Below are 22,703 nucleotides of genomic sequence, written 5' to 3'. Positions count from 1 at the left end.
CCAAACAAAGTAGTTTCGCTTTCACAACGAAACACACAGCGCCTTCACGACATGGCGGCGGCAACAACAATAATACAGCGAGAATAAAAGTTACGCCTTCTTTCTTTGCGTGAACATTAGGGCGGTGTTATGCAAATCTTCCCACATAGTGACATAGATATGTGGGGGCGTGTTAGAACAAGCCGCTTTAGGTAGGCGTGGCTGACTCTTAACTTTTATAAAGAATATCTCTTTGGATTTGAGACTTTAGTCTTTGCAACTTTACAGATCTTCTTTATGCACCAAGAGCTTGTAACACTCCAAAGAGAAAGGAAAAATTGAAATCGCATCATATGACCCCTTTAAAGAAGCCCAAACGGATGGATCTGGACCAGCATTGGCTAATGAGGCCCACACAGAATAAATTAGTGCAGAAAATGCTAAAAATGTTTCCCAGATTCCTTTTAGACCTGCTAATATGCTGTCTGTACCCTTAAATGATAGAAAGGGGTAGTAATATGTCAACATACAGTGACTTCATCATCATTAGAATGACATCATCTCTGGGGTTTTATGGTAAAGAAGTGACATCATATCTCACCTGCTGGGCCTCTATGTAGTTGCCTCTGCGTATACAGGCGATGAGGAGAGACTCAGGTGGGGAGAGCATCGCAGGAATCAGCCAGCTGTGGGGTCCACCACATGGACACACTTCACTCCCACGGCACACAGCCCCAACGCACACCCCGCCATCTGCAGCACAAGCAATGATCAATATGAGCATTAAGCCAGGATGTGGGAAGGAAGTTTTAGTAGGTGTGTGAACTGACCTGAGGTGCTGGTGCTGACCTCCCCGTTCTGACGTTCAGATGAGGCGTGACGTTCAGAGCGGTGCCGATGGTTTCTTCTCTTCCTCCGAACACCTGAACTGCTGCTGCCACTGCCCTGGCGTTTCAGAGGAAGTGCCGGACTGGGGAGTGGAGATGGAAGGTACAAGCCATCTATAAACAAACACACACATACATACATACATTAAGGCAGTTTTACTGTTCAAAAATTTGGGGTTAGTAAGATTTTTTGTTTTTGATGCTCAGCAAGGCTGCATTTATTTGATCAAACATACTGTAAATTATTATATTATTATTATTACTACAATTTAAAATAACCGTTTTCTATTTTAATATCTTTTAGAATGTAATTTATTCCTGCAATGGCAAAGCTGAATTTTCAGCAGCCATTACTGCAGTATTCAGTGTCACATGATCCTTCAGAAAACATTGTAATATGCTGATTGGGTGCTTAAGAAACATTTATTATTATTGACAGTTGTGCTGCTTAATATTTTTTAGGATCTTTGATAAATAGAAAAGAAAGAACTGTGTTTATTTGTAATGTTTTTTAACATTATAAATATCTTTACTGTCCCTTTTGATTAATTTTAATGTATCCTTGCTGAATTAATTTTTTTGAATGGTAGTATATGTATTAAACCCTTGCAACATGAATATCAAAATACTACATCACATTTCTCACCATTCCCATTGCCATGGTTGCTAGTAACAATCTGCAATCTCCACTGGGCTTCTGCCGTGTATTTAGACAATCTCTGTAACCGGGCACTGAATGTTTCCGCTGTAACAGAACATCCTAGACTCTCTGCCAACTCCACATCGGCGGCAAGTGCCCTGCCGTCCTCCTGCCCGACCCCACACACACCCTCCAAGCCCTCCTTCACCAGCCGCAGAATCCCCTCCATTACACTCAAATCCACCAGAAACCCCCGGCACCCTGAAGTCAGGTAGCCCAGCTCAGGGTTCATCTGATCAGAATCTCTACTTTGGATCTCTTCTTTCAATTCCTCCATCATTCCACCTTCCTTTTCTGCACTTAAGACACTCTCAGCTGTGCTTATACTTTTAGCACTGTTTGGTTTCATTTTCTCTGTGTTTGTGTCTGTTTGGGTTTCTGTGCCCGTGCTGATCTGATCTGATTGTGGGCTGAAGTCAGAGTCAGAAAGGAAAAGGAGGGAGAAAATGTTCTCCAAGAGTTCCAAACGGAATAATGCTGGAACAGCTTCCAGGTACAGCTGACATTCTGATAGGTAGTGCTGGAATAGATCAGAGCATCCTGGGAAGAGTAAAGAATGAAAGGTAAACTATGTTATCATATTTATTTAAACTTTGCCATACACATTTACAGGAAAACGTTCCCTTGTAAAAAGGGGTACCATTCTACAGTGATGGCCAAAATTATTAGAACACTAGTATTTTCACCAGCTAAAAATGGTTTTAAGTCGGTTATTTCTATCTTTTGCTGTAGCGTGTCAGTAGGAAATATCAGTTTACATTTCCAAACATTCATTTTGCCATTAATTGTAATAATTGTTTTGCACAAGGAGTCTGACAACAGCCAGTGCTCCACACAGAGATCTGATCTCATCATCATCCAGTCTGTCTGGAATGACATGAAGAAACAGAACAAACTGAGACAGACTAATCAAGAAGAAATGTGGCAATGTCTCCAAGATGCTCCAATAAACCTACCAGCAAAGCTACCTGAAAAACTATGCGCAAGTGCACCTAGGGCAAAAGCTGCATTAAATGCAAAGGATGGTCACACCAAATGTTGATTTAATTTAGTTAATAGTTAAGTTAATAAGTTAATTGATAAAGAAAATCTATTTATGACATTATTTTTGACAGCATCCTAATTTTACAGCATTTTTACACAAGTGCCTAAAACTTTTAACAGTACTGTAGCTTTGCAGGTAGGTCTCTTGAAGTATCTTGGAGACGTTGCCACAGTTCTTCTGGATTGAGTCTGTCTCCGTTTGTTCTGTTTCTTCATGTCATTCCAGACAGACTGGATGATGATGAGATCAGATTTCTGTGTGAAGCACTGGCTGTTGTCAGACTCCTTGTGCAAACAAAAATCTCACTGGATTATTACAATTAATGGCAAAATGGAAATGTAAACTGATTATTTCCTACTGACACACTACAGCAAAAGATAGAAATAACTGACTTAAAACCATTTTTAGCTGGTTCTAATCATTTTGGCCACCACTCTATACCATGGTAATTACCAAATTCATGGAATCACTATGGCATTTAGAAAATTATCAAAACCATAAAAAAACATAACTCCACGGTACGTTTTTGTTACTGTATTAAAAAAAAAGTAAAAAAATAATAATAATACAATACAAATACAAAAAGGAATAATTATATTTTTGCTCGCTTATTGTGACATTTAAATGAAAAGCTAATGTTAAATTCACTCAAAAAGTTTTTAACTGGTTTATTATCAAGATCAGCAGCACTGTCACCTTCGGTTGGCTCCTCCCCCTGACCCTCCTCTGTCTGCTGCTGATGCAGTGGCTCACAGTCCAGGCAGCCGGTGTGCGTGTGTGCGTTCACACAGATGGCGTAAAGGGCATACTTCATGGCACAGAAGCCTCGAAACAGAGTAATATTCCGCTGGACAGAGCTGCTGGGTGAGTCCACTAATGAAGGATCTCCTACAAACGTAGAACAAAGATTTCAAGTTTCTGAAGAAGAAGTTTTATTTATATAGTGCCTTTCCATAGCTCAAGGTCACTTTACATAGTGCTAAACAAAACATTTGCACACCCATATACACAATACAAACACATAAGGCCACATATAGCCACATTATCCAAAATACATATTAAAAATATGTTTTTAGCTAAGTCTTGAATGTAGACAAAGATGGTATACGAAGTGTAAGGGGTAGCGAATTCCATAATTTCGGAGCATTAACACTAAATGACCTACCACCTACAGTGGACAGCCGAAAACGAGGAATGGACAAAAGACCAAGCTCAGATGATCTGAGAGACCGGGCAGGAGAATAGGAGTACAGTAGGTCAGACAGATATGGAGGCGCAAGACCATTTAATGCCTTAAACGTTAGGAGTAATATCTTAAAGTGAATACGTGATGCCACAGGTAGCCAGTGAAGATCATGCAGTAAAGGAGTAATGTGAGCAGAACGCCTGGTGGAGGTGAGAACTCTTGCTGCTGAGTTTTGAACATATTGTAACCTTGCAATAAGTTTTTTAGGCAGACCAAGAAATAGAGCATTGCAATAATCCAGACGTGATGTGATTAATGCATGAATTAAGATTTCAGCATCAGCTAGAGTTAGAGAAGATCGAAGACGTGCAATATTACGAAGATGGAAAAAAGAGGTTTTAACAACAGAAGAAATATGAGAGGCAAAAGATAGAGATGAGTCAAATAAGACACCAAGATTACGGACAGATGAAGCAGGCTTAACATGAACCCCGTCAATTTCAAAGGACAGGTCAATCCTTTTGACTGAGGTAGCAGAGCCAATCATCAATATTTCAGTTTTGTTATTATTTAGTTTAAGGAAATTCAAGGACATCCAATGCTTGATATCCCTGATGCATGCAGTAAGTGAGTCAGGCAGTGATGACCTATCAGAGCTGGTGGTTAGGTAAATTTGAATGTCATCAGCATAGCAATGAATTGAAGTCCATGCATGCGTATGATGTCACCAAGTGGATATATATAAATAATAAACAGAAGTGGACCAAGAACTGAACCTTGAGGAACACCCCGTGAAACTGGAGCAGTGGTAGATTTATACCCTTGTATGGTGATATAATATTTTCTATCACTGATGTAGGAAATGAGCCAGGAAAGAGCTGAACCAGTGATACCGATATCAGAAAGGCGAGAGATGAGTATTTCATGGCAGACTGTGTCAAATGCAGAGCTTAGATCAAGAAGAATTCTGCAGATCTATGTGAATTCAAATGTACCCCTGTGTCTCATACCTGTTCTTTGCAGCAGTTCCAGAACTCTGTGCTCCTCGTATTTGGCGAGGGGTGTCAGGGAGTGCAACACATACAGGGCAGAGTGATGGTCCAGCATGTGTAAGTGATTCAGCAAGGCATCATAGGATATCCCTCTGTACAAGTATGCATACCAATAAATAAACTAACATATACACTACCGTTCAAAAGTCTGGGGATAGTAAGTTTTTTTGCAAGAAATTAACACTTTTATTTGGCAAGGATGCATTAAATTGATCAAAAGTGACAGTAAAAACATTTATATTGTTACAAAATTAAAAATCTTGAACAAATTTATCACATTTTCCAGCACAATCTTTTTAAATATTGATAAGAAAAGTTTCTGTAGCACCAATTCAATGATTTCTGAAGGGTCATGCGACAGTGAAGACTGGAGTAATGGCTGTGGAAAATTCAGCTTTGCCATCACAGGAATAAATAATATTAAAACAGAAAACAGTTATTTTAAATTGTAATAATATTGCTTTTTACTGTTTTTTTTAATCAAATAAATGCAGCCTTGGTGAGCACAAGTCTTCATGGTAGTGTAGATGAACAAATGGCTATTAATCCATAAACAGAAATAATTTACATAATTGCCAACTTTTTGACATACATTAGGTTAAATCAACCTTTTCACAAAAAAGAAAGCATACAACAGTGTTTTAACTCACGGGTTGTTCTGGTCGCACCATTCCAGCACACCAAGTTGAGAGGACAGAGTGCAAGCTAACTCACTCAATACTGAATCATTTGTCTGGGGCTACAGAGAGACAGAAAGAAAGAATTCATTCATTCATTTACATTGACACATACTAATGTGGAATTATATATATATATATATATATATATATACATACATATCAGACACAAAAACAAAAAGACGATCTACAAAAATTGGATAATCTCCGGCCCACAGCTTTCAAATGGAGACAAAGAACACTTTTCTTGTGAATGTCATCTACTATATCTAATAGACTCAAACTAATTAAGGTGTACACCTCATGTGTGTTGCATAAGCAAACATGGCACATTTTAGAAATACTCAAGTCAAGATCACACCTTAGCTGGAGGGGATTTTTTGAAGTAAATGTTTTTTTGAAGTAAATATGGACTTCAAAAATTAGACTGTTCACACTGAACATTAACTGTACTGAGCATGTGTGGCCCCTATTAGACAACACAAAACTTTCTTGTAACATTAGGTTTATTATATAAAACCTTTCAGGAATTTAAAGTTTTTAAAGGCTATTATTTAAAAACACAAAATCTACTTAAAATTGCCATTTCCAGACTATCTATCATGGTGATTTTTTTGACAATGTTATGTTTACAAAGTACTGGGCTGCTACAACGAATGCTTTGTAGGTGTTTATTGTATAGATGGTTATAGGACAACATTACTGTGCAACTATAACCAATCTATTATTGTTCTATCAAACCCTAAGCACCTAAACTACAAAAAAAAATTTGTCTTGGTGGGTCATTCTTGAACCAGAATAAGCTGCAGAGGGGATGTGACTTTGTACTGACAGTCATATATTTGACTACTGACCTGTTGGTTATGTAGGACTCTTAAAAGGGTTTTGGCAGAATCCAGGCTTTGACAATGCATCCAGCCCAATAACAACAAGAGGCGGGACAAAGGCTGAAACTCAGCCTGCAATAGTGTTTCCAGTTTGGCAAACTCCTCCCACTTTATGAGATCTAAACCAGTAAGCTGCAAACAACAAGAATGTATCACTGCAATTCTAAAACTAGAGAGGAAAAATTGTGTTGCTTTCATCTATACACTTTTATAAATGTTGTTTTTAAATGAATGAAACTTGATTAACTTGTAAAAGTCTCATTGACTAACGTTAAGACAGTGCAGAAAAATACTGACAAATTCGATTTTACACATTCACTTATTTCTAGGCCTCTGTTTGCCTGATTGTGTGCACCTACCAAGACCTGCTCCAGAAAGTGCTTTCCAGTGCTCAAACACTCAAAGTAAATGGCTTTCCACACCAAACGCTTGTCACTATGACAGCACAAGCCAAGCATGACCCTTTCCAGATCAGGCAAGTCCACTAAAAGGAAATAGAGATGAGTTTTTGACAAGCAACAACTAGGCCTGTCGCAATAATCAATATATCGACTTATCGCGCAATATATGTACATGACCTCAATCATTTTTGGTGACGCAATATATCGCCCATTATATTTACTTAAAAATTAATGTCACCATATTTTGTACATTCCACTTGCGCCTGTGTCTTTTGCAGCTTCTCATACATAACGTGGTGTAGTCATGAGGTGCTAGTTCAAATTTAAAAAATGCTTCTACAAAAAAAGTTTCATCTGCAGATATGGTCTTGTTTAGGGATCTGTGCCTTTGTGCATATGGACATCTGACTGCTAAGTAGTGATTGTGTTTTTCAGCAATAGTGTGCACCCTTAATTTACAGAGAAAAGAAGGTCAGGGAAAAATCTGTAGATGGAAAAATCTCCATACAAGTTCTTTATGCATTTTTCTTTTTTTCTACTTGTTACTTCGCACTTTTTGTTATAAAATGTTTATTTATTCAGGTTTTTTAAGGTATCTAATATTTTGATAGTTAATTTCCATGATCTAAATATTCTTAAAAATTTAAAGTTTGTTGTCATTTGGAAGCCTGTAGGCCTTCTTGCATTATTATGCTGTTACATTATGATTATATATTCAGTGGCATAAAATGGTCTTTAAAATGACAATAATATCGCTTATCGCAATTATTTCTGGGCGATATATCGCACAATAAAAAGTTGTTATCGTGACAGGCCTAGCAACAACACAATGATGTCTGCTTAAAAAAAAGATCACATGCAAATGGTGTGACAACTGAACATGGTTTGGGAGGGAACAACAACCACATGAGCAGAAGTGTGAAAAGTCAAAGTAAAGGAGGTGGCACACACACCAGTAACAACCTCCTTCACTTCCTTAAAACACAACACATACATTGGAATCAATACCACTATTTATGGTGGCTTAGATTGGCCTTTTAAGACTTTAAATTACAGTTGACCTACAGTTGCTCTAGTTTTAGTTTCCAGATACAATACCATTAAGACATTTATAATGTCACAAAAAATGTATTCCAAATAAATGCTGTTCTTCTGAACTTTCTACTCAAAGAATCCTGAAAACATTTATCATGGTTTCCAAAAAAAATATTACACAGTACATTGATCATTAACAAAACAGACACATCTATTATTACTAGAGTTTCAATTTCAGTATTTGGCTACAAGATTCATAGAAAGAAATGACAGATTATTACAGAAACAAAATGTGATTCTGCACCTGGTTGTCTGTATGATCACAGTCAACTTAATTGACTCACCCTGTGTATGTGGAGCCTCTCTCAGCAGTTTCTCTTTGAGCAGTCTGAGTGCTGTGGAGCTGTACGATGTCAACAGAGCCTGACCCTGACCCTGCGGCCTCAGCAGACATCCCAGAATTCTCTCCTCTGTCATGGGCCCTTCTCTAGCTGACCACAAACCCTTCCACAGGGTCTCTAGCTGAGCATTTGACCTCTCTGGCCCCCATGGTGCTAAGGCCAGCGCTGAACACACCTCTTCCACCCATTTCTCGTTCCTCTCTTCCACAGGCACGTTCACTCGCTCGGTGAGGTGCTGGATGAAGACATCCTGTAAGGCGTGGTCTCTGGAGTGGCCTGAGTGCTGAAGGAAGCTGATGAGAGAGTGGCAGAGCTGCGGCTGCTGGCGGGTTAAAAGAGAACGGAGGCAGGATAGAACAGCAGCGCTCAGTGGAGTGGTGCAATCACCTGGAATCTTTCCCTTTACTTCCTCAGAGTACAGGAAGGCTTCATGCAGCTCCTATAGAAGACATAGAGCAAAGTAAAGACGGCATGAAACACAAATTGTGATCATTGTTTCTTCTTTATTGTGACGTATATCTGAGTGAAATGACTTCTCAAATGTGAAAAAAATGTAAGATGACACTTGATTTTGTAGAATTGATTGGATTGTTGGATTGCTGTCATTTGTTAATTGCTGTGATCGTTTACAGAGAAGATATGTTGTTGTAAGGGGAGGCACATTCATGTTTTTGATTAAATATTATTAGAGCACATTTTGCACATTTGAAAAAAACAAAAATGATGTAATTTAAAATGAATATAATTTGAAATAAACACATGACTTTTAGTTATAGTGTATAAATCTTTCAGGACACACACATCATGTCTACAGAGGCCGTCGAAGAGATGATATACATCTCAGTAAAATAAATAATTGAAATTTCCACAAAGCATACAAGCAATTTTGCCTTAAGGTGCAGTTACATTTACCATTGTTCTGCGAAATTTCAAGGGCAAAATAATTTCAATAGGATTCCATGCAATTTGGATTTTTGCTTAAGGCAAAAGGTTTTGCAAATCTTGGTTGAACGGACTTGCCACACTGGCCAACAGAAAACTGCTTGGTTTGAGATTGACTCCTGTGTAAGCTACACTTCATACATCACTTTCACTAATGGCAATAGACAATGGACCTGTTTTAGACTTCTGGAAACACTGTCACTTAAAAAGTGTCTATTGCAAAATTAAGATTTTTTAACATGGAAAAGGGATGCAATATTTGTCAGAATGGAAAAAAAAAGTGCAAAAATAAAATGTTATTATACTGTATGTCTTGCTCAATTGCGCACATGTGCACAACATCAACTAATAGAGTAGAACCTTATCAGAGCTCAAAGCAAAGGAAATAATTTGAGGTTTGTCAATAAAAGGCCATAAAGTTGTTACAACAGTGTCAGCACTATCTTACTTTATATGCTATACACTTGGAATCACCATACAGTAGTTGGAATTTGTCATACCTTAAGCACAGACAGTGGCACGTCTCCAAGTTCCTCTAGAAGCAACATGAACTCCAGTTCTCTCTTCACAGACCCGCTCACCTGCAGAAAAAGTAACCATAATCTGCCTCAGGAAATGAGTTACCGATAACAGTGATGAATGCTTCCTACTTGAAGCATCCATGAAAAATTATATCCAGCAGAAAACGCACACCTTTATTTTAGTCTGTTTTTCCAGAACCTGAAGCCAATACCAGGCCAGTCTGTGAGGGCTGCCCACTGTTTCCCATCTAGGTATAAACAAAAGAAAAACAGATGTGTTTCCTAAAATATCTTAACTTTAGCCTCTTGAACCCTCAACATAACAAAATGTTAAGAACCTCTTATAATGGTAACCACAGTTTCCACCTAAAGTTTACTATAACTATTGTAACCACTATCCACAGAAAGAGGAAAATGGATTTGATTACATTATTGTTCTCGGTATTGCTTCGTTTATGACTTTAATAAGCATTCCTGTAGTTTATTCCTCTCAGGGTCACTCACCTGAGCGGGTATGGGTGGGTAACGATGGCTTTAACGATATTGTGTGGGCCATGGGGATCATCTCCGCTCGCATCGCCGAGCTGACCCACGCAGGCTGCCGCGAGCTCCCACTCACCGCGCGTCAAACACCGCGTGAAGAAGCCGAAGAGCTCGCGTCTGGAGGTCTCTTCTTCACGGCCAAACGGATGCATGATAGATAGTCCGCTTTGATTCAGCAGTCTGTTGAGGTCCACGGAAAGATTACTGGCCTCAGATGTGCTATGAAGTATTCCACATCTCAAGTAGATAGGAGGGGATGGAAATTGAAAGAAAAAAAATCATAAGCAGTTTTGTAACCATCTCATAAATTATATATCAAATCAAATTCAGAATATGCACACATTTTTATAAAGGTCCAGAAAAGCATTTACTTAAAAAAATAATAATGATAAGATATAATAATAATAATAAATCCAAAGTCAACAAAAATGTACAAACTTCAAGAGAAGATCAGAACCGGTTAGGTTAAAAACTATTCTAAAGCAGAAAAGGTTACAGAATTGATGTCAGCATTTCTTGGATTTAGGTTGTTGACGACTTCTATAACGTATTTACATTGCGATTAGTGTGATTTAAACTTTGGTTTATGTAACAGCTCTTAAAAGTGAAATGATGACAACAAAACAACAGACACTGCCCACTTAAAATAGTTTGGAAGAGAGCCAATTGACTTCACTGTCAAACATCAGTACATAGTTTTACGCTTACGTACAAGAATAAATAAATGATTAAATTAGCACTCACGATTTGAGTTTGTCCTCTATATCTCAGACTAGAGAACAGTGCGTTCAAACGCGCTTGCCATCAGCTGTGTGTGGCCATGAGAGAGCCGAGTCATGTGACTCAATCAGCTGATCCAGGAGCTGTCAGTTCAAGGGTCAAAACAATAGATATGAAAGAGGGGGTAGGAATGGCAAATGCAATGAAACTGTTGATCACAATAGGCTGGGCTTATAATTAAATAACAATACTTCTTTTTGGTGACAATTAAATTGCTAGTCATTATTTAGATGGAAATAACTTTACTGCGATTGCTGATGTAGTCAAATGATACCTGATACTTTTCTCAGCGCTGGCTAGATGAGCCAATCACAGTCGTTTGTGATAAAGGATTAAAAAAAAAACATTTTATTGACATTTCTTTAGTTGATTTCAGTTTAAATCTAGGTACTAATCATTTGGATTGACAGATTAAATAATTACATTTTATTATGTTCAAAAGTAAAGTACGCCTTCAAACGCTGCACCTCTCTGCTCGACTATAATAAGCGACCCCTGGCGGAAGACAATTAGGTTATTTTTCGTGCAATATTTGTCTCCCATAGGTCCAAATAAACCATTTCTCCCGCAGTATTATTTCTGCAGTTAAACTTTTTGGTGGATGATTGTTGTGACTTAAAATCTTTTGGATTTATTGTGAAAATGTTTTTGATAGTTAGTGACGTGGCTTTACGCAGATGTAAAGTGCGCATGTGTCATTATATACAGTTATTCTGTAGTTTTATTTAATTTAAACAACGAATGTCTTAACAGTCAGTAAATATCGTCTTGAAGGTCTTAAATCGTAAATATTTTCTTGTTCCCGTTGCTGCACTCTAATACACATTATTTGGGTTGATGCCACAATTGTTCGTATTTAGCAAGATTAAATTATTTTCATTTGTACTGAGAAATGTAAATTGTAATGACAGCCAGAATTAAAAATGCTGACATGCTGTTAAACCTCGAGAATGACACTAGGAAACCTGATCAGTAATTTGGAGTTTATAAGCCTTGGAAACTCTCTCTGGGTGGTAAAAACATATTGCAGAAACAAAGAGCCGGACTGGTTAGATGGGAATGTGAAACAATACACCTGTTGGGACTTGGGAGCTAATTATGTCTCCTGAGTGTGTTGTCCGTGTTTGTGATTCCACCATTATATGAGCTTATTCCCAAGTGAATTAGGGCTAATCTTGGTATAACTTGCACCTTTAATGTATAAGAATAAGCATAGTTATTAAACTTATTCAAATAAATACTTCAAAACTTACCTGTTTTTTGCATAATTTGTAGGCTAGTGTATTTCTGGAATCATGAGGCTTGGTATATGTTATCATAACGAGCAGAGATTCATTCATTCATTTATTTTGATATGTGCTGGAGTCACTACTGTATTTTTGTCATCACTCTGCCTGTGATAGTTACTATGGCAACGCAGTGGCGAGAGGCGGGGTTCGCGGATTCGACGCCGGTCTCGCGAGTCGCGCACTGCGATGATCAATTCCGTGCGGTACAGCTATTGTCCTCGCGCTTGAAACGCAACAGACCGCACGACTAAACTAAAGCCTTTCGCGACAGAGGAAAGCATGACAGATAAGGGGAACATCCGAAACGTAAGTATAATGACGATGATTTTAGAGTTTATCCGCCACTGAGATTGATTGATTGTGCTGGCACAGTGACGTACTCACTGGACTGGTATATATGACTGATAAATGTGTCATATATCCTATATTTGAGACTGCTATATTTATAAATGATACGACTCGGTAATTTGCATATTAACATATAATTTGCATATTAAAATAAAATGTAAACTGTGAAAAGGATGTCTCGCAGCGATTAAGATATCGTAATGATTTTAAATCAGTACATTAATAAATATTAGTATTTTCCCTGACTATAGCATTAGACATTTGAATGACAGTAAAGCACTATTCCTGCAGGAGGAGGACTATGTTGGGGAGATCAAAGGGGGTCTACGGCCGACCATGAGGCTGGTAGTGATGGGTATTGTTCACAAGCAGCCCAAAAGGTTCGTATCAGACACCTGTCTGTGCGTTCGCCAGCACTTGCGTTCATTTGTCAAATGTCACATCCGCACATCCTGAATGACTCGGTTCATTGAGGATGAGACGCGCCTTCACTGCGGTAACACAATGAGCCAGTTGTATCGGGGATTAAACCGTTTTAACGTCTCCAGTTCACACAGGAGCAAAATAAAACATGGGTGCCAACAGACAACACTAGACATAGAACTCATTTTAAATGCATGTGGGAAAACACCCATTTAACTGCAATACCACGTATGTGTATCTATGTGTGTGTATACAATATTAGTATATGTATTTTTATGTAAATATATTTATATTGTGTAGCTTATTAGTTTATACATACACAATATAGACAAAAGTATTGGGACACCACCTTCTTTAGAACAGAAAAAGGCACTTCCAAAACTGTGGCAACAAAGATGGAAACATAATTCATGTATTTAAAATTGTATTTCCATCTCTGTTGCAACAGTTTTGGAAGTGTCTAAAATGACTGTACCCATATGTACAAGTCATTGGTGTTTGGTGATGAGTTTTTGGCTCAAGGTCTGCATTTTAAAGTCACACCAGAGGTGTTCAGCTGGGATTAGGACTTGCAGACCAGTCAAGTTCTTCCACAATGACAGAATCAATCATTTCTTTTTGAACCTTGTCTTATACACAGAGGCATTGTCATGTTAGAATAGAAAAGGGTCCTGTCCAAACTGTTGCTAAAAAATTAGAAGCACACAATTCCCTAGAATATCATTATATGCTTTAACATTAAGATTTGTACTCATGGAAATGACTAAGTCAAACTTGTTTATTAGATGGGGGTGTCCCAATACTTTTGTCTATTGTGTGTAGTACTATACAATGTAGCCACATGCACACAAAAAAGCGCTAACTGAAATTATTTTATTCAAGTCAAAAATATTATTTAACATCTCTGAAACAACCTGTATGCATGAATGTATACCAACAAATCTAACACTTTTTACAGTGTATAACAAAAATAAGAAGTAACTAAGTTTTTAAAATAAAATTAAACAAGTGTGATGTTTGAGCAGGGAATTTTGACAGGGAATACAACATTTCTCCACAAATTAAGGAAACTTCTTCTTTTTACTTCTAAAAACATACTGTAAAATTGTATTGTCTGGTAACTTAAAGTTTTTTTAAATATATTTTTAGGGGATTTTACTGTAACATTTTAACATTTGTTTTCAATTAAAATGACTAACATTTTGTTACAGTGCAATACATTTGGTTTTCCAGCTGTTGTTGTCCACTTCTGTTTTGCCAGTGTGGGAAAAAAGTCAATTCCCATGAAGGATTAGCCAGCCTGATCTTTGGGGAAAAAAAGAAGAAGAAAAAAACAGATTGGACAATTCTGGCCATATTTGGCAACTAAGGGTTACCCAGAAAGTGCTGGTTCATAATGTGATTTGATCTGGAGCATCTCAGATTTCAGAATTGACACAGTCTGTTAAAATGATGCTTGTTTTTAAACTGATGTTAAAAATAATTTTCTGTCTCTTTAGTATGGTAGTGTTAGTGGCATGCCAGTCTAAAGGAGAGGGGGATGAGGAAATCGAGGGTGATGTGGGTCTGGAGTTGAAGGTGAACTTTTCAGAAAAGGCTGTGCTTCGTAACGCTCGTCTGTCAGGAAAGTGGGGCGCTTCAGAAACTGCCCTGTCTTTCTTCCCCTTTGCTCCAGGAGAGCCCTTTAAGGTAAACAGTCAGAATGTGTGTTTGGAGGTTATGATCACAGCTAATAAAGCTTAAAGGAACACTACTGTTTAACTCTAGGGGAGTTGGAAAATGAGCCTATTTTCAAAAATAGTGGAGTGTTCCTTTAAGTCTTTGGTAATGTCCCATCTTTCTGTCACAATAATGTTGTTTCTGTCTTCTGTCTCTCTCAGATGGAGATTGTGTGCGAGCACCAGCAGTTCCGTATTCTGGTGGATGGGCAGCCGTTGTGTGGTTTCACTCACAGACTAACTCAGCTCGCATCTCTCACTGCTCTTAGAGTCCATGGAGACCTACAGCTCACCAAAGTGGCTTGAGCAAGTGAAGAATTGTCTGCCATGATGACATAGACTATTCATAGAAGCAACTTAGCTGAGGTCTTAGAATCCTGAGCGTACTGTACACAATTGTCTTAAAATTCCAGAACTCCCTCAGTTCATTTAAAACATTTAGAACTTTTTGTAAAGTTTCTCCAGTGATTTTTATTTGTAGTGGCAAATGAGGCTGTTCAGTTTAAAATGGTTTTGCGTTTGTTTGGACACATTTGTAGTAGAAAATATCTGAAGGATGATCTGAACCAGCTTAAATCAATCCAGATAACAATTCAAATTAAGAATGATTTTCCATAAACTAGCTCAGATAGAAGATTTCTTTCATATAGTTTTTATAATACATAATGTACTAACTTTTTTGTTTTGCTTTTGATTAGATATTTAGTTTCTTTGGCTCTTTGATACAGAAGCAAAAGTGCCTTCATTTGTTCCATTAGATGCACTTATACAGTAGAGAACTTTGGGTGTTTTTGTAGCAGTAATTGTTGTTGTTCAAATTCACTTGCATTTACACATTTGGCAGATGCTTTTATCCAAAGCAACTTACATTGCATTCAAGGTATACATTTTGATCAGTTCCTGCATTCACTTAATCAAACCCATAATCTTGACATTGATAGCGACATTCTCTACAGTTTTAGATACAGGAATGTTTTTTGTTTGCCTGTCTTAAAAATTAATTAAATCATTCCAACAGAACAGAATAACTCAGAATCATAAGAGAAACGTTTTTGTTTATCCTTTGTTTATTTGAATGTACTGCAGAACAGGTTTGATGGCATTAGGAACCTAAGGATTCATAACTGACACCCGAATGTTCACTTTAAAATGCAATTCCCTGCGATTGTATTGGTTTGAAGAAAAAGGACTCAAAGTCCATCTGAAGCCTGTACTTGGTGCTGTCAATCTACACACTTAAAGCTGCAAATTAAGCATGTATTAAAAGCAAGATTTACTTGAATGTCTTTAAACATCTAATAATTGCAATATGTACTGTAAACAGTAAACTTTTACTGTTAAGTAAAGATTAAAGATTCTTACATAAAAGAATCTTTATGAAGATCTGGTTATTTAGGTTATTTAATGTGTGTGTGTCTGTGTCAAACTGTGTATTTGGGAATGTTTGAAAGAGAGAGAGCGAGAAATATGCTCACAGGCATAGTGTGTTTTTAAACCATAGCAACAAACCAACAGATCTGTGAAAGACCCAAAGTCAGTTCTGTTACCTGACAAAACAGAAGGCAGGTAAAAACATGCTAATGGTCCATAACAAAACTGGCAGGTATGCACATCAAAGATATGATTGCCTGATGACAGTTACACCAATATAACTTTTATTTTACAAAATTTGACTAAATAAATTTCACAATGACCATCATTTATGCTTTCAAAGGACATTCACTGAATGTATAAGCTTTACCACCTGTATATTATATCAAACATTCAATACAGACTTCATCAGGGACATTAACACTTTGGACTTTGGGGAAATCTGAAATTTATATGGAAATATTCTATATGCTGAATGACGCCTCATGCTGGCCCCATGTGTATTACCTATTTTTTTATTATTACATTTTTCATATTAATATTTAATATGTTTTATTTGTTACTAGCTGTATAACTGTATATCCGTTTTCTTTGCACATACACAAATACCACATTTACAACTATTAAAACAGCACAATATTTCTAAATAGATGTGTGACAGACAGAAATATAAATTTAGCAAAAACAATCAAATTAACAATACCAACAATGACCTAGTTAAGTCAGTTGTCTAATAGCTTGGATCCAGTCCATCCTCTCTTCGTGTGTTGGCGCCTGGATGTAATAGTGTGTGTCCGTCTGAGTGATGATTTTAAAGAGGTTCCCCTGTACTTTACCTTTAACACCTGAAGATTACAGGAAAGTGACCATTAGCTTCTGTGTTCACAGTGTTTACCTGTAAATGTTACTGCTACCTTGACAACAAGACCCAAATCATTGCTGTTCAGTGTTTTCAGTCTGTGGCAAAGTCTTTACTTAATTTTGATTCATATCTGGAATTGCTTTGTAAATATTCATTGTGAAACAGGTAGTCATCAGACTTCAGACACTTCCACAGATGAGTTGTAAGTCTGACTCACCTGACGGTATGCCGTTATCATCCAGAGCAGACACCAGACAGCCACGCAGAGATATACTGCCAACCGGAGTGATGTCATCCTGAGAAAGTCAGCACAAAAATAAACATCACGTTATTTTTTTAGACTTTAGCATAAAATGTACTTATACAGTCTGTGAATTGCAGGTCTGCGTTCTCACCTTGCTGGGGTCATAATAGTGCAGGAAACCAGGCTCCGCTCTCAGAACAAATAATCTCACCTTCCAGTTCTTCACTTTGTGGCCCTGACACACAGAAAAAAAAAAAAAAAGACTGTTAGCATCACAGATAAGCACTTTTCAGTTCAAAACTTCTAATTATAGTGGAGTGCTCACCTGTTTGAGCAGATAACCTCTCTTCACCACTTTTCCACTGAGTTCCACCGCAGACCGAGACTTCTCTGCTTTTACACTGCCTCGCTTCTGGAAGCTTTGGGACTGTTTGAGAAATCATATCCATTCGGTTTAGGACATCTTGTATCTAGTATAAATAATTACAAAAGCACTGAATAGAGAATAAAACAAGAAGAAGAGCTTTGAAACTTACAAAGCAGTAGAGTGCAGTGGAGTCATCGAGGAACTGTTCTCCTAGAGCTGCGTTACGGAGAGCATCTGCGCTCCTGATCCCAATGGGCCGCAGGGAGGCCTCATCCAGCAGTGCAGAGGCTAATGTTACTGCTTCCACACGGGTCAGAGCCAGCTTATTAAACACAAGCCAGTCCACCACTGCTGAGCCTACACACATACAAACAAAAAACAGTTTTATTGTCTGTGTTCACAAGTTCCAGACAGGCTGCCAGTCAGTATGCTCTATAGTTACACAATTAGGTGGCGACAAGTCACTGTCTTTATGAGTGAATCATTCACTCAACAGATTGGTTCAAATACACTGAATCAAACAGGAAAAAACAAGCAACTCATTGGAAGAAGAAAAAACAGACAAACTAACTAGTGATATTGTGTCTAAAAGGTAAGGAATCACGTTATACAGTTGAACATCATACACATACTGTCCACATAAAAAAGTTTGGGGCTAGAAAGTGACTTAGATTACAAAAAAAAAATATCTATTACAAATAAATGCTGTTCTTTTGAACTTTCTATTCAACAAAGATTTCTGAAAAGTATCACAGTTTACACAAAACTATCAAATCAGCATATTACAGTGATTTCTGAAGGATCATGTGACACTAAAAACGAGTCATGGCTGCTAAAAATTTGGCTTTGCCATCACAGGAATAAGTGACATTTTAAACGCAATAATATATATATATAATGTTTTTTTATAAATGCCATTTTAAATGGTAAAAATATTTCACGGTAAATGGTAAAAATATTGCTGTTTTTCTGTATTTTGATCAAATAAATGGTAAGCACAAGAGACTTCTTTCAAAAACATTTTAAAATCTTAACATTCCTAAACATTTGAACGGGATTTGATAAAAAATTAAGATTATCAGGGGAGAATGTGATGTCTTTAATTATGCACATTCATGCTTTATTGTGTAAGATCAGTTTGTTTTTGAGTATCTGACCTGAGAAACAGTTGGTGTAAGAGCTGCACTGCTCAACATGACTGCACAGCCGGATACCAGTGTGCACATCATACATGGAGTCCACCACCTGACTGATATACAGACACACATTTAGATATGATGTCACAAACACATATTCACATATACTGACAAACTACATACATAGCTACCTTAGGTTGACATTGTGAAGCTGGAGTGATGTGGATCCTTTAACTTGTGAAGGGGAGGTGGTCTGTGCATCATGTGGGTTGAGGTTCTGTACCACTGCACCAATCGCTGCAGCCCATTCGTCACGTTCCTCTCTTGTGCAAGCCTCCAGAAAGTGCTCCTCTGAAGTGCTGGTCTGCAGCTTCATCACCAACTGCAGGGTGTAAAATGTGTGGTTACTATGACAAAAGCCTTCAGTCACAGAACTAAACAAACATTTTACATTGCTGACGATAAGCGCAGCACTGTCATTTGTAAGAAAAAATGTATAAATGAAACTGGCACAAACAACATGCCACAGAAAACTCCATCACTCTGTTACACAACGTTGAATATAAATCAAAGACATTGCAAAAATGTACCGGGGGAAATAAAGTTTGCTTCTGACATGCTAGTGCATGTGAACATTGCAAAACAAAATAATGAAAGGTTAATTCATATGAAGCATAACCAGAGGCTGTGAACATTTCAAGCACTTACACTCCCAGTGTTGGGTTTAGGGCAGGGCTGTCCAAACTCGGTCCTGGAGGGCCGGTGCCCTGCAGAGTTTAGCTCCAACTTGCCTCAACACACCTGACTGGAAGTTTCTATGCCTAGTAAGAGCTTGATTAGCTGGTTCAGGTGTGTTTAATTAGGGTTGGAGCTAAACTCTGCATGACACCGGCCCTCCAGGACCGAGTTTGGACAGCCCTGGTTTAGGGTTTAAATAAACCACTGATAAGCCACTTCTCAATAGCCTACTATCTGTTTGCAGACAGTGGAAATAACCAACTGACCTTGCATTATATTGAGATATGCAATTACTTTATTTTAAATTCCTTTACAGCAGATTCTAAAACGGCACTATATTGTAACTTGTAATGTAGTTTTGTGGTTACGCAAATATATAGCATAAAACATCACTTACAGGTCTGTTCTCGTAATCCAGGTAAGGACATGTGATTTTGCAGTCACTCAACGGTATCGTTCCTCGATGGCAGGAATCCCGTTTGCCACCCTCATATTTATAATACAGAAGTCTGTCCGATTTAAGTACAAACCAACGAACTTTCCAGTTTTGAACGACATGACCCTAAAAATGAACATTATTTGTTAATAAGCCAATAACAATTAGGAATTAATTCCTCAGTATGAGTATGTATATATATATATATAAGTTCAAAAGTCTCTTACCCTTTTCACCAGAAAGCCCTCTTTAAGGACGCCGTTATTTTCTGACTCAGTGCCCATGTCTAACTGTAGTCTCAATAAGCAGGTAAGCGCTTCATCAGGTGTTTTATAGCTGCTGCGGAATTCCTCGGAATGTGCGTCATTGCGCGCACCTCCTATCGGCGCCCCCGGGTTTTAGGACACACAATAAACGCTGAGCAAGAAAACTTTGTCTGGGCGTGAGTTTGATGAGAAAAACAAACAAACAAATAATGTTAAAATAAAAAAACTAAATTATTAGAACTCGTAAAGTTTAATTAGGCAACGATAGAATTAAATGAATATGATTTTTTTAAATCTTACAATGAACAACTCTCCGTTGGGACATTCCTGTAGGGGGCTGCTTTCATGAGTCACCAAGACTCAGTCAGACTGAGTCACTAGTTCAGGTGAGATTCAGCTATTCACTGACCGGATGTTTGTTGTGGCAGTGCAGTTTAGCCATGAAAATAACATTTTAAAACTCATGTAGGCCTACAAATTGTATTTCCTTAGTAAAAACTGTAAGCTTTACCCTAATAAACAGTAACAGTACAACATCTCACAGTAGGCAAAAAATTTGGTTACATTATAACTATATATATTATATATTAATGTTTCATGTTTAGATTTAATTCATATTTGCTATAAATGTTGTGAATTGTAATTAATGTTTAGTCTACATATACAGAGGAGCCCAAGGTTAGTTGTTTTTATTTGTTTTCTTTTGTTCTGTAATTGTCAGTATTTTAGTTATTGTACAGCATTGTTCTGAATGTTTCTTCATAATATTACCGAATTCTAAACGTTACCATCATTGTAAACAAGTTTGTATTCGGACTGTTAGGAAAAGATTCTAAACTTCTAAATTACATAACACACACAAATTTGGACATAAAACTGGAATTTGCCAACAGACATGAATAGCTGTGCCGAGACATTCTTGCACAATCTGTGTGTGGATCATATGCTCAGAAAGTAGCGGCAATGTTCCTACATGAACTGCGTGAAGATGGTAAATTATGCCGGGAACACGGCCAAACCGCAGTTACCAAAAAAACAAAAAAGAAACTCTTTCATTGTTCATTCACTTCTGTAGTGCACTAGATGGTGCTCTCGCGACTCGCTCAGCAATTGAGTAGGCTATTCGGTAACTGACGACTCAAAATTGATTCTGTGACATTTTTGCACAGCTTCCTTTTGTTTTCTGTTATTTAGGGTAAAACTATGTCAGTCCATAACATAAACAAGATATCCATTAAAAAAATCCCGATTGTTATATTATATGTGCTTGTAAAAGAGTTGGAAAATGTGAAAACTTTAGGTTGGGGAAGGTGTAGTTGGTGTGATGATGCAAATGAGCAAATTCTCAGTTTGAACAAGTTTGTGAGTATTGCAGATCCTGGACACAAAGCTAAAATCCCGGACCTGCTGATCCACTTTTAAATGAAACACACGGGACAGACAAAGGTACACAGCCCCCTGGTTACAGTTGTGTGTGTGTGTGTGAGAGAGAGAGACTGAAAAACATTTCTGCCCTTTTTACTTTATTACCATATTGATTTTTTTCTAATATATTTTTAAATATTATTATTATAAATGTTTTTGTCACTTGACTTCTGCAAATGTTATATTCTTTTATATGACCATTTTTAGTAATTGATTGTATGGTTGCTATGGATATGACACATTACACAAATACTTTCACACACGGAGATAAGCTGTTTTACTGGGATTTGCTGCAGCTGGGGGTGTGTCATCAGAAATAACCATTAACACTGTTCAAACAGCAATCCCGAAAGTTCTGACGTAAATGAAATCACACCCGGATGTAGGCCTTTAAAAGAGCAGCATCAGAGGGGTTAAGGAGCACAAACATTCAGACCCACACAAACATCCTTTGTCTGTTTATAGTGTTTCCTCTGGGTTTGGAGAATGGTGGTAATAAATCACCATATACTGTTATCAAGCCGTAGTACAGTTGTCAAATCATATAAAACATAAATGAAAGTGTCTTTTATGAACCTACACTCACACAAAATCCCATTAAAATTTAACACAATGGATTCTTTTACAAGCCATGTTATCTTTTTTATTTCTATAACATCAGGATGCCAGACTGGGATCAAACAATCTTTGTGTGTATGCATACAAAATACAGTCAATATGAACAAAATATCAACTTTTTAAATATCTGCCTTACATAATATTACATGTCCACTGAACTACAGCATTACTTAACACAATGTACTTAAACATAAATACAATGAACACTTTTAGACAAGCTACTGTGACCTGTGCAAAAATAAATTTTTAGAAACAACAAGGCCTAGAAAGTTAGGTCACCTCAAATTAAGGGTAGCACAAAGGATGTAGAGAAGTGAAATGTGTTAACAAAAGTCTCTTTGTTGCACTTTCTATTGGCCTTTTCCTTTTTCTTGTATTTGTGAAAGGAAATAGGGGACAATTTGAAGGATTGAATTCCATGGAGAG

General features: G+C 37.5%; 3 protein-coding genes across 3 annotated transcripts in view; 1 reads left to right on the top strand and 2 right to left on the bottom strand.

Moving 5' to 3' along the window:
- The window catches only part of LOC107655019 (zinc finger FYVE domain-containing protein 26-like), a 28,043-nt gene extending 17,531 nt beyond the window's left edge, over window positions 1-10,512 (bottom strand). Inside the window, exons 1-12 of the mRNA XM_016442411.1 lie at window positions 10,218-10,512; window positions 9,886-9,961; window positions 9,693-9,773; window positions 8,194-8,689; window positions 6,773-6,897; window positions 6,381-6,545; window positions 5,500-5,588; window positions 4,808-4,941; window positions 3,308-3,499; window positions 1,513-2,106; window positions 810-980; window positions 581-732 (exon numbers count right to left, since the gene is read on the bottom strand). Of these exons, the coding sequence (XP_016297897.1) occupies window positions 581-732; window positions 810-980; window positions 1,513-2,106; window positions 3,308-3,499; window positions 4,808-4,941; window positions 5,500-5,588; window positions 6,381-6,545; window positions 6,773-6,897; window positions 8,194-8,689; window positions 9,693-9,773; window positions 9,886-9,961; window positions 10,218-10,408 (2,466 nt within the window). The 5' untranslated portion in view covers window positions 10,409-10,512. The remainder of the gene's footprint in view (window positions 1-580; window positions 733-809; window positions 981-1,512; window positions 2,107-3,307; window positions 3,500-4,807; window positions 4,942-5,499; window positions 5,589-6,380; window positions 6,546-6,772; window positions 6,898-8,193; window positions 8,690-9,692; window positions 9,774-9,885; window positions 9,962-10,217) is intronic.
- A 1,975-nt stretch (window positions 10,513-12,487) lies between these two features.
- On the top strand, window positions 12,488-15,232 carry LOC107654931 (galectin-related protein B-like). The gene is made up of 4 exons (XM_016442258.1): window positions 12,488-12,631; window positions 12,965-13,053; window positions 14,596-14,785; window positions 14,977-15,232. Exons 1-4 carry the CDS (start codon window positions 12,605-12,607, stop codon window positions 15,118-15,120), a joined length of 450 nt encoding a protein of 149 aa, XP_016297744.1. The 5' UTR covers window positions 12,488-12,604; the 3' UTR covers window positions 15,121-15,232.
- A 1,281-nt stretch (window positions 15,233-16,513) lies between these two features.
- Window positions 16,514-20,255, bottom strand: LOC107655018 (pleckstrin-2-like). The gene is made up of 9 exons (XM_016442410.1): window positions 20,196-20,255; window positions 19,930-20,094; window positions 18,986-19,176; window positions 18,816-18,907; window positions 17,828-18,015; window positions 17,617-17,718; window positions 17,443-17,526; window positions 17,265-17,343; window positions 16,514-17,030 (listed from the first exon to the last, which is right to left on the bottom strand). Exons 1-9 carry the CDS (start codon window positions 20,250-20,252, stop codon window positions 16,903-16,905), a joined length of 1,086 nt encoding a protein of 361 aa, XP_016297896.1. The 5' UTR covers window positions 20,253-20,255; the 3' UTR covers window positions 16,514-16,902.
- Between the last annotated feature and the right edge of the window lie 2,448 nt (window positions 20,256-22,703).

Source organism: Sinocyclocheilus anshuiensis, unplaced genomic scaffold, assembly GCF_001515605.1.
Source record: "Sinocyclocheilus anshuiensis isolate Anshui unplaced genomic scaffold, SAMN03320099.WGS_v1.1 scaffold487, whole genome shotgun sequence".
Lineage (NCBI taxonomy): Eukaryota > Metazoa > Chordata > Actinopteri > Cypriniformes > Cyprinidae > Sinocyclocheilus > Sinocyclocheilus anshuiensis.
This window is presented reverse-complemented; position numbering and strand designations above follow the sequence as displayed.

Excerpts from the sequence above, each read along its gene's own strand:
- LOC107654931 (XM_016442258.1), top strand. The coding sequence starts at position 12,605 with ATGACAGATAAGGGGAACATCCGAAAC. Across the intron at positions 12,632-12,964 it reads ATAAGGGGAACATCCGAAAC|GAGGAGGACTATGTTGGGGA; the intron begins GTAAGTATAATG and ends CTATTCCTGCAG. Across the intron at positions 14,786-14,976 it reads CTCCAGGAGAGCCCTTTAAG|ATGGAGATTGTGTGCGAGCA; the intron begins GTAAACAGTCAG and ends TGTCTCTCTCAG.
- LOC107655018 (XM_016442410.1), bottom strand. The coding sequence starts at position 20,252 with ATGGGCACTGAGTCAGAAAATAACGGCGTCCTTAAAGAGGGCTTTCTG. Across the intron at positions 18,016-18,815 it reads TTACACCAACTGTTTCTCAG|GCTCAGCAGTGGTGGACTGG; the intron begins GTCAGATACTCA and ends GTATGTGTGTAG. Across the intron at positions 17,031-17,264 it reads TGATAACGGCATACCGTCAG|GTGTTAAAGGTAAAGTACAG; the intron begins GTGAGTCAGACT and ends TGTAATCTTCAG.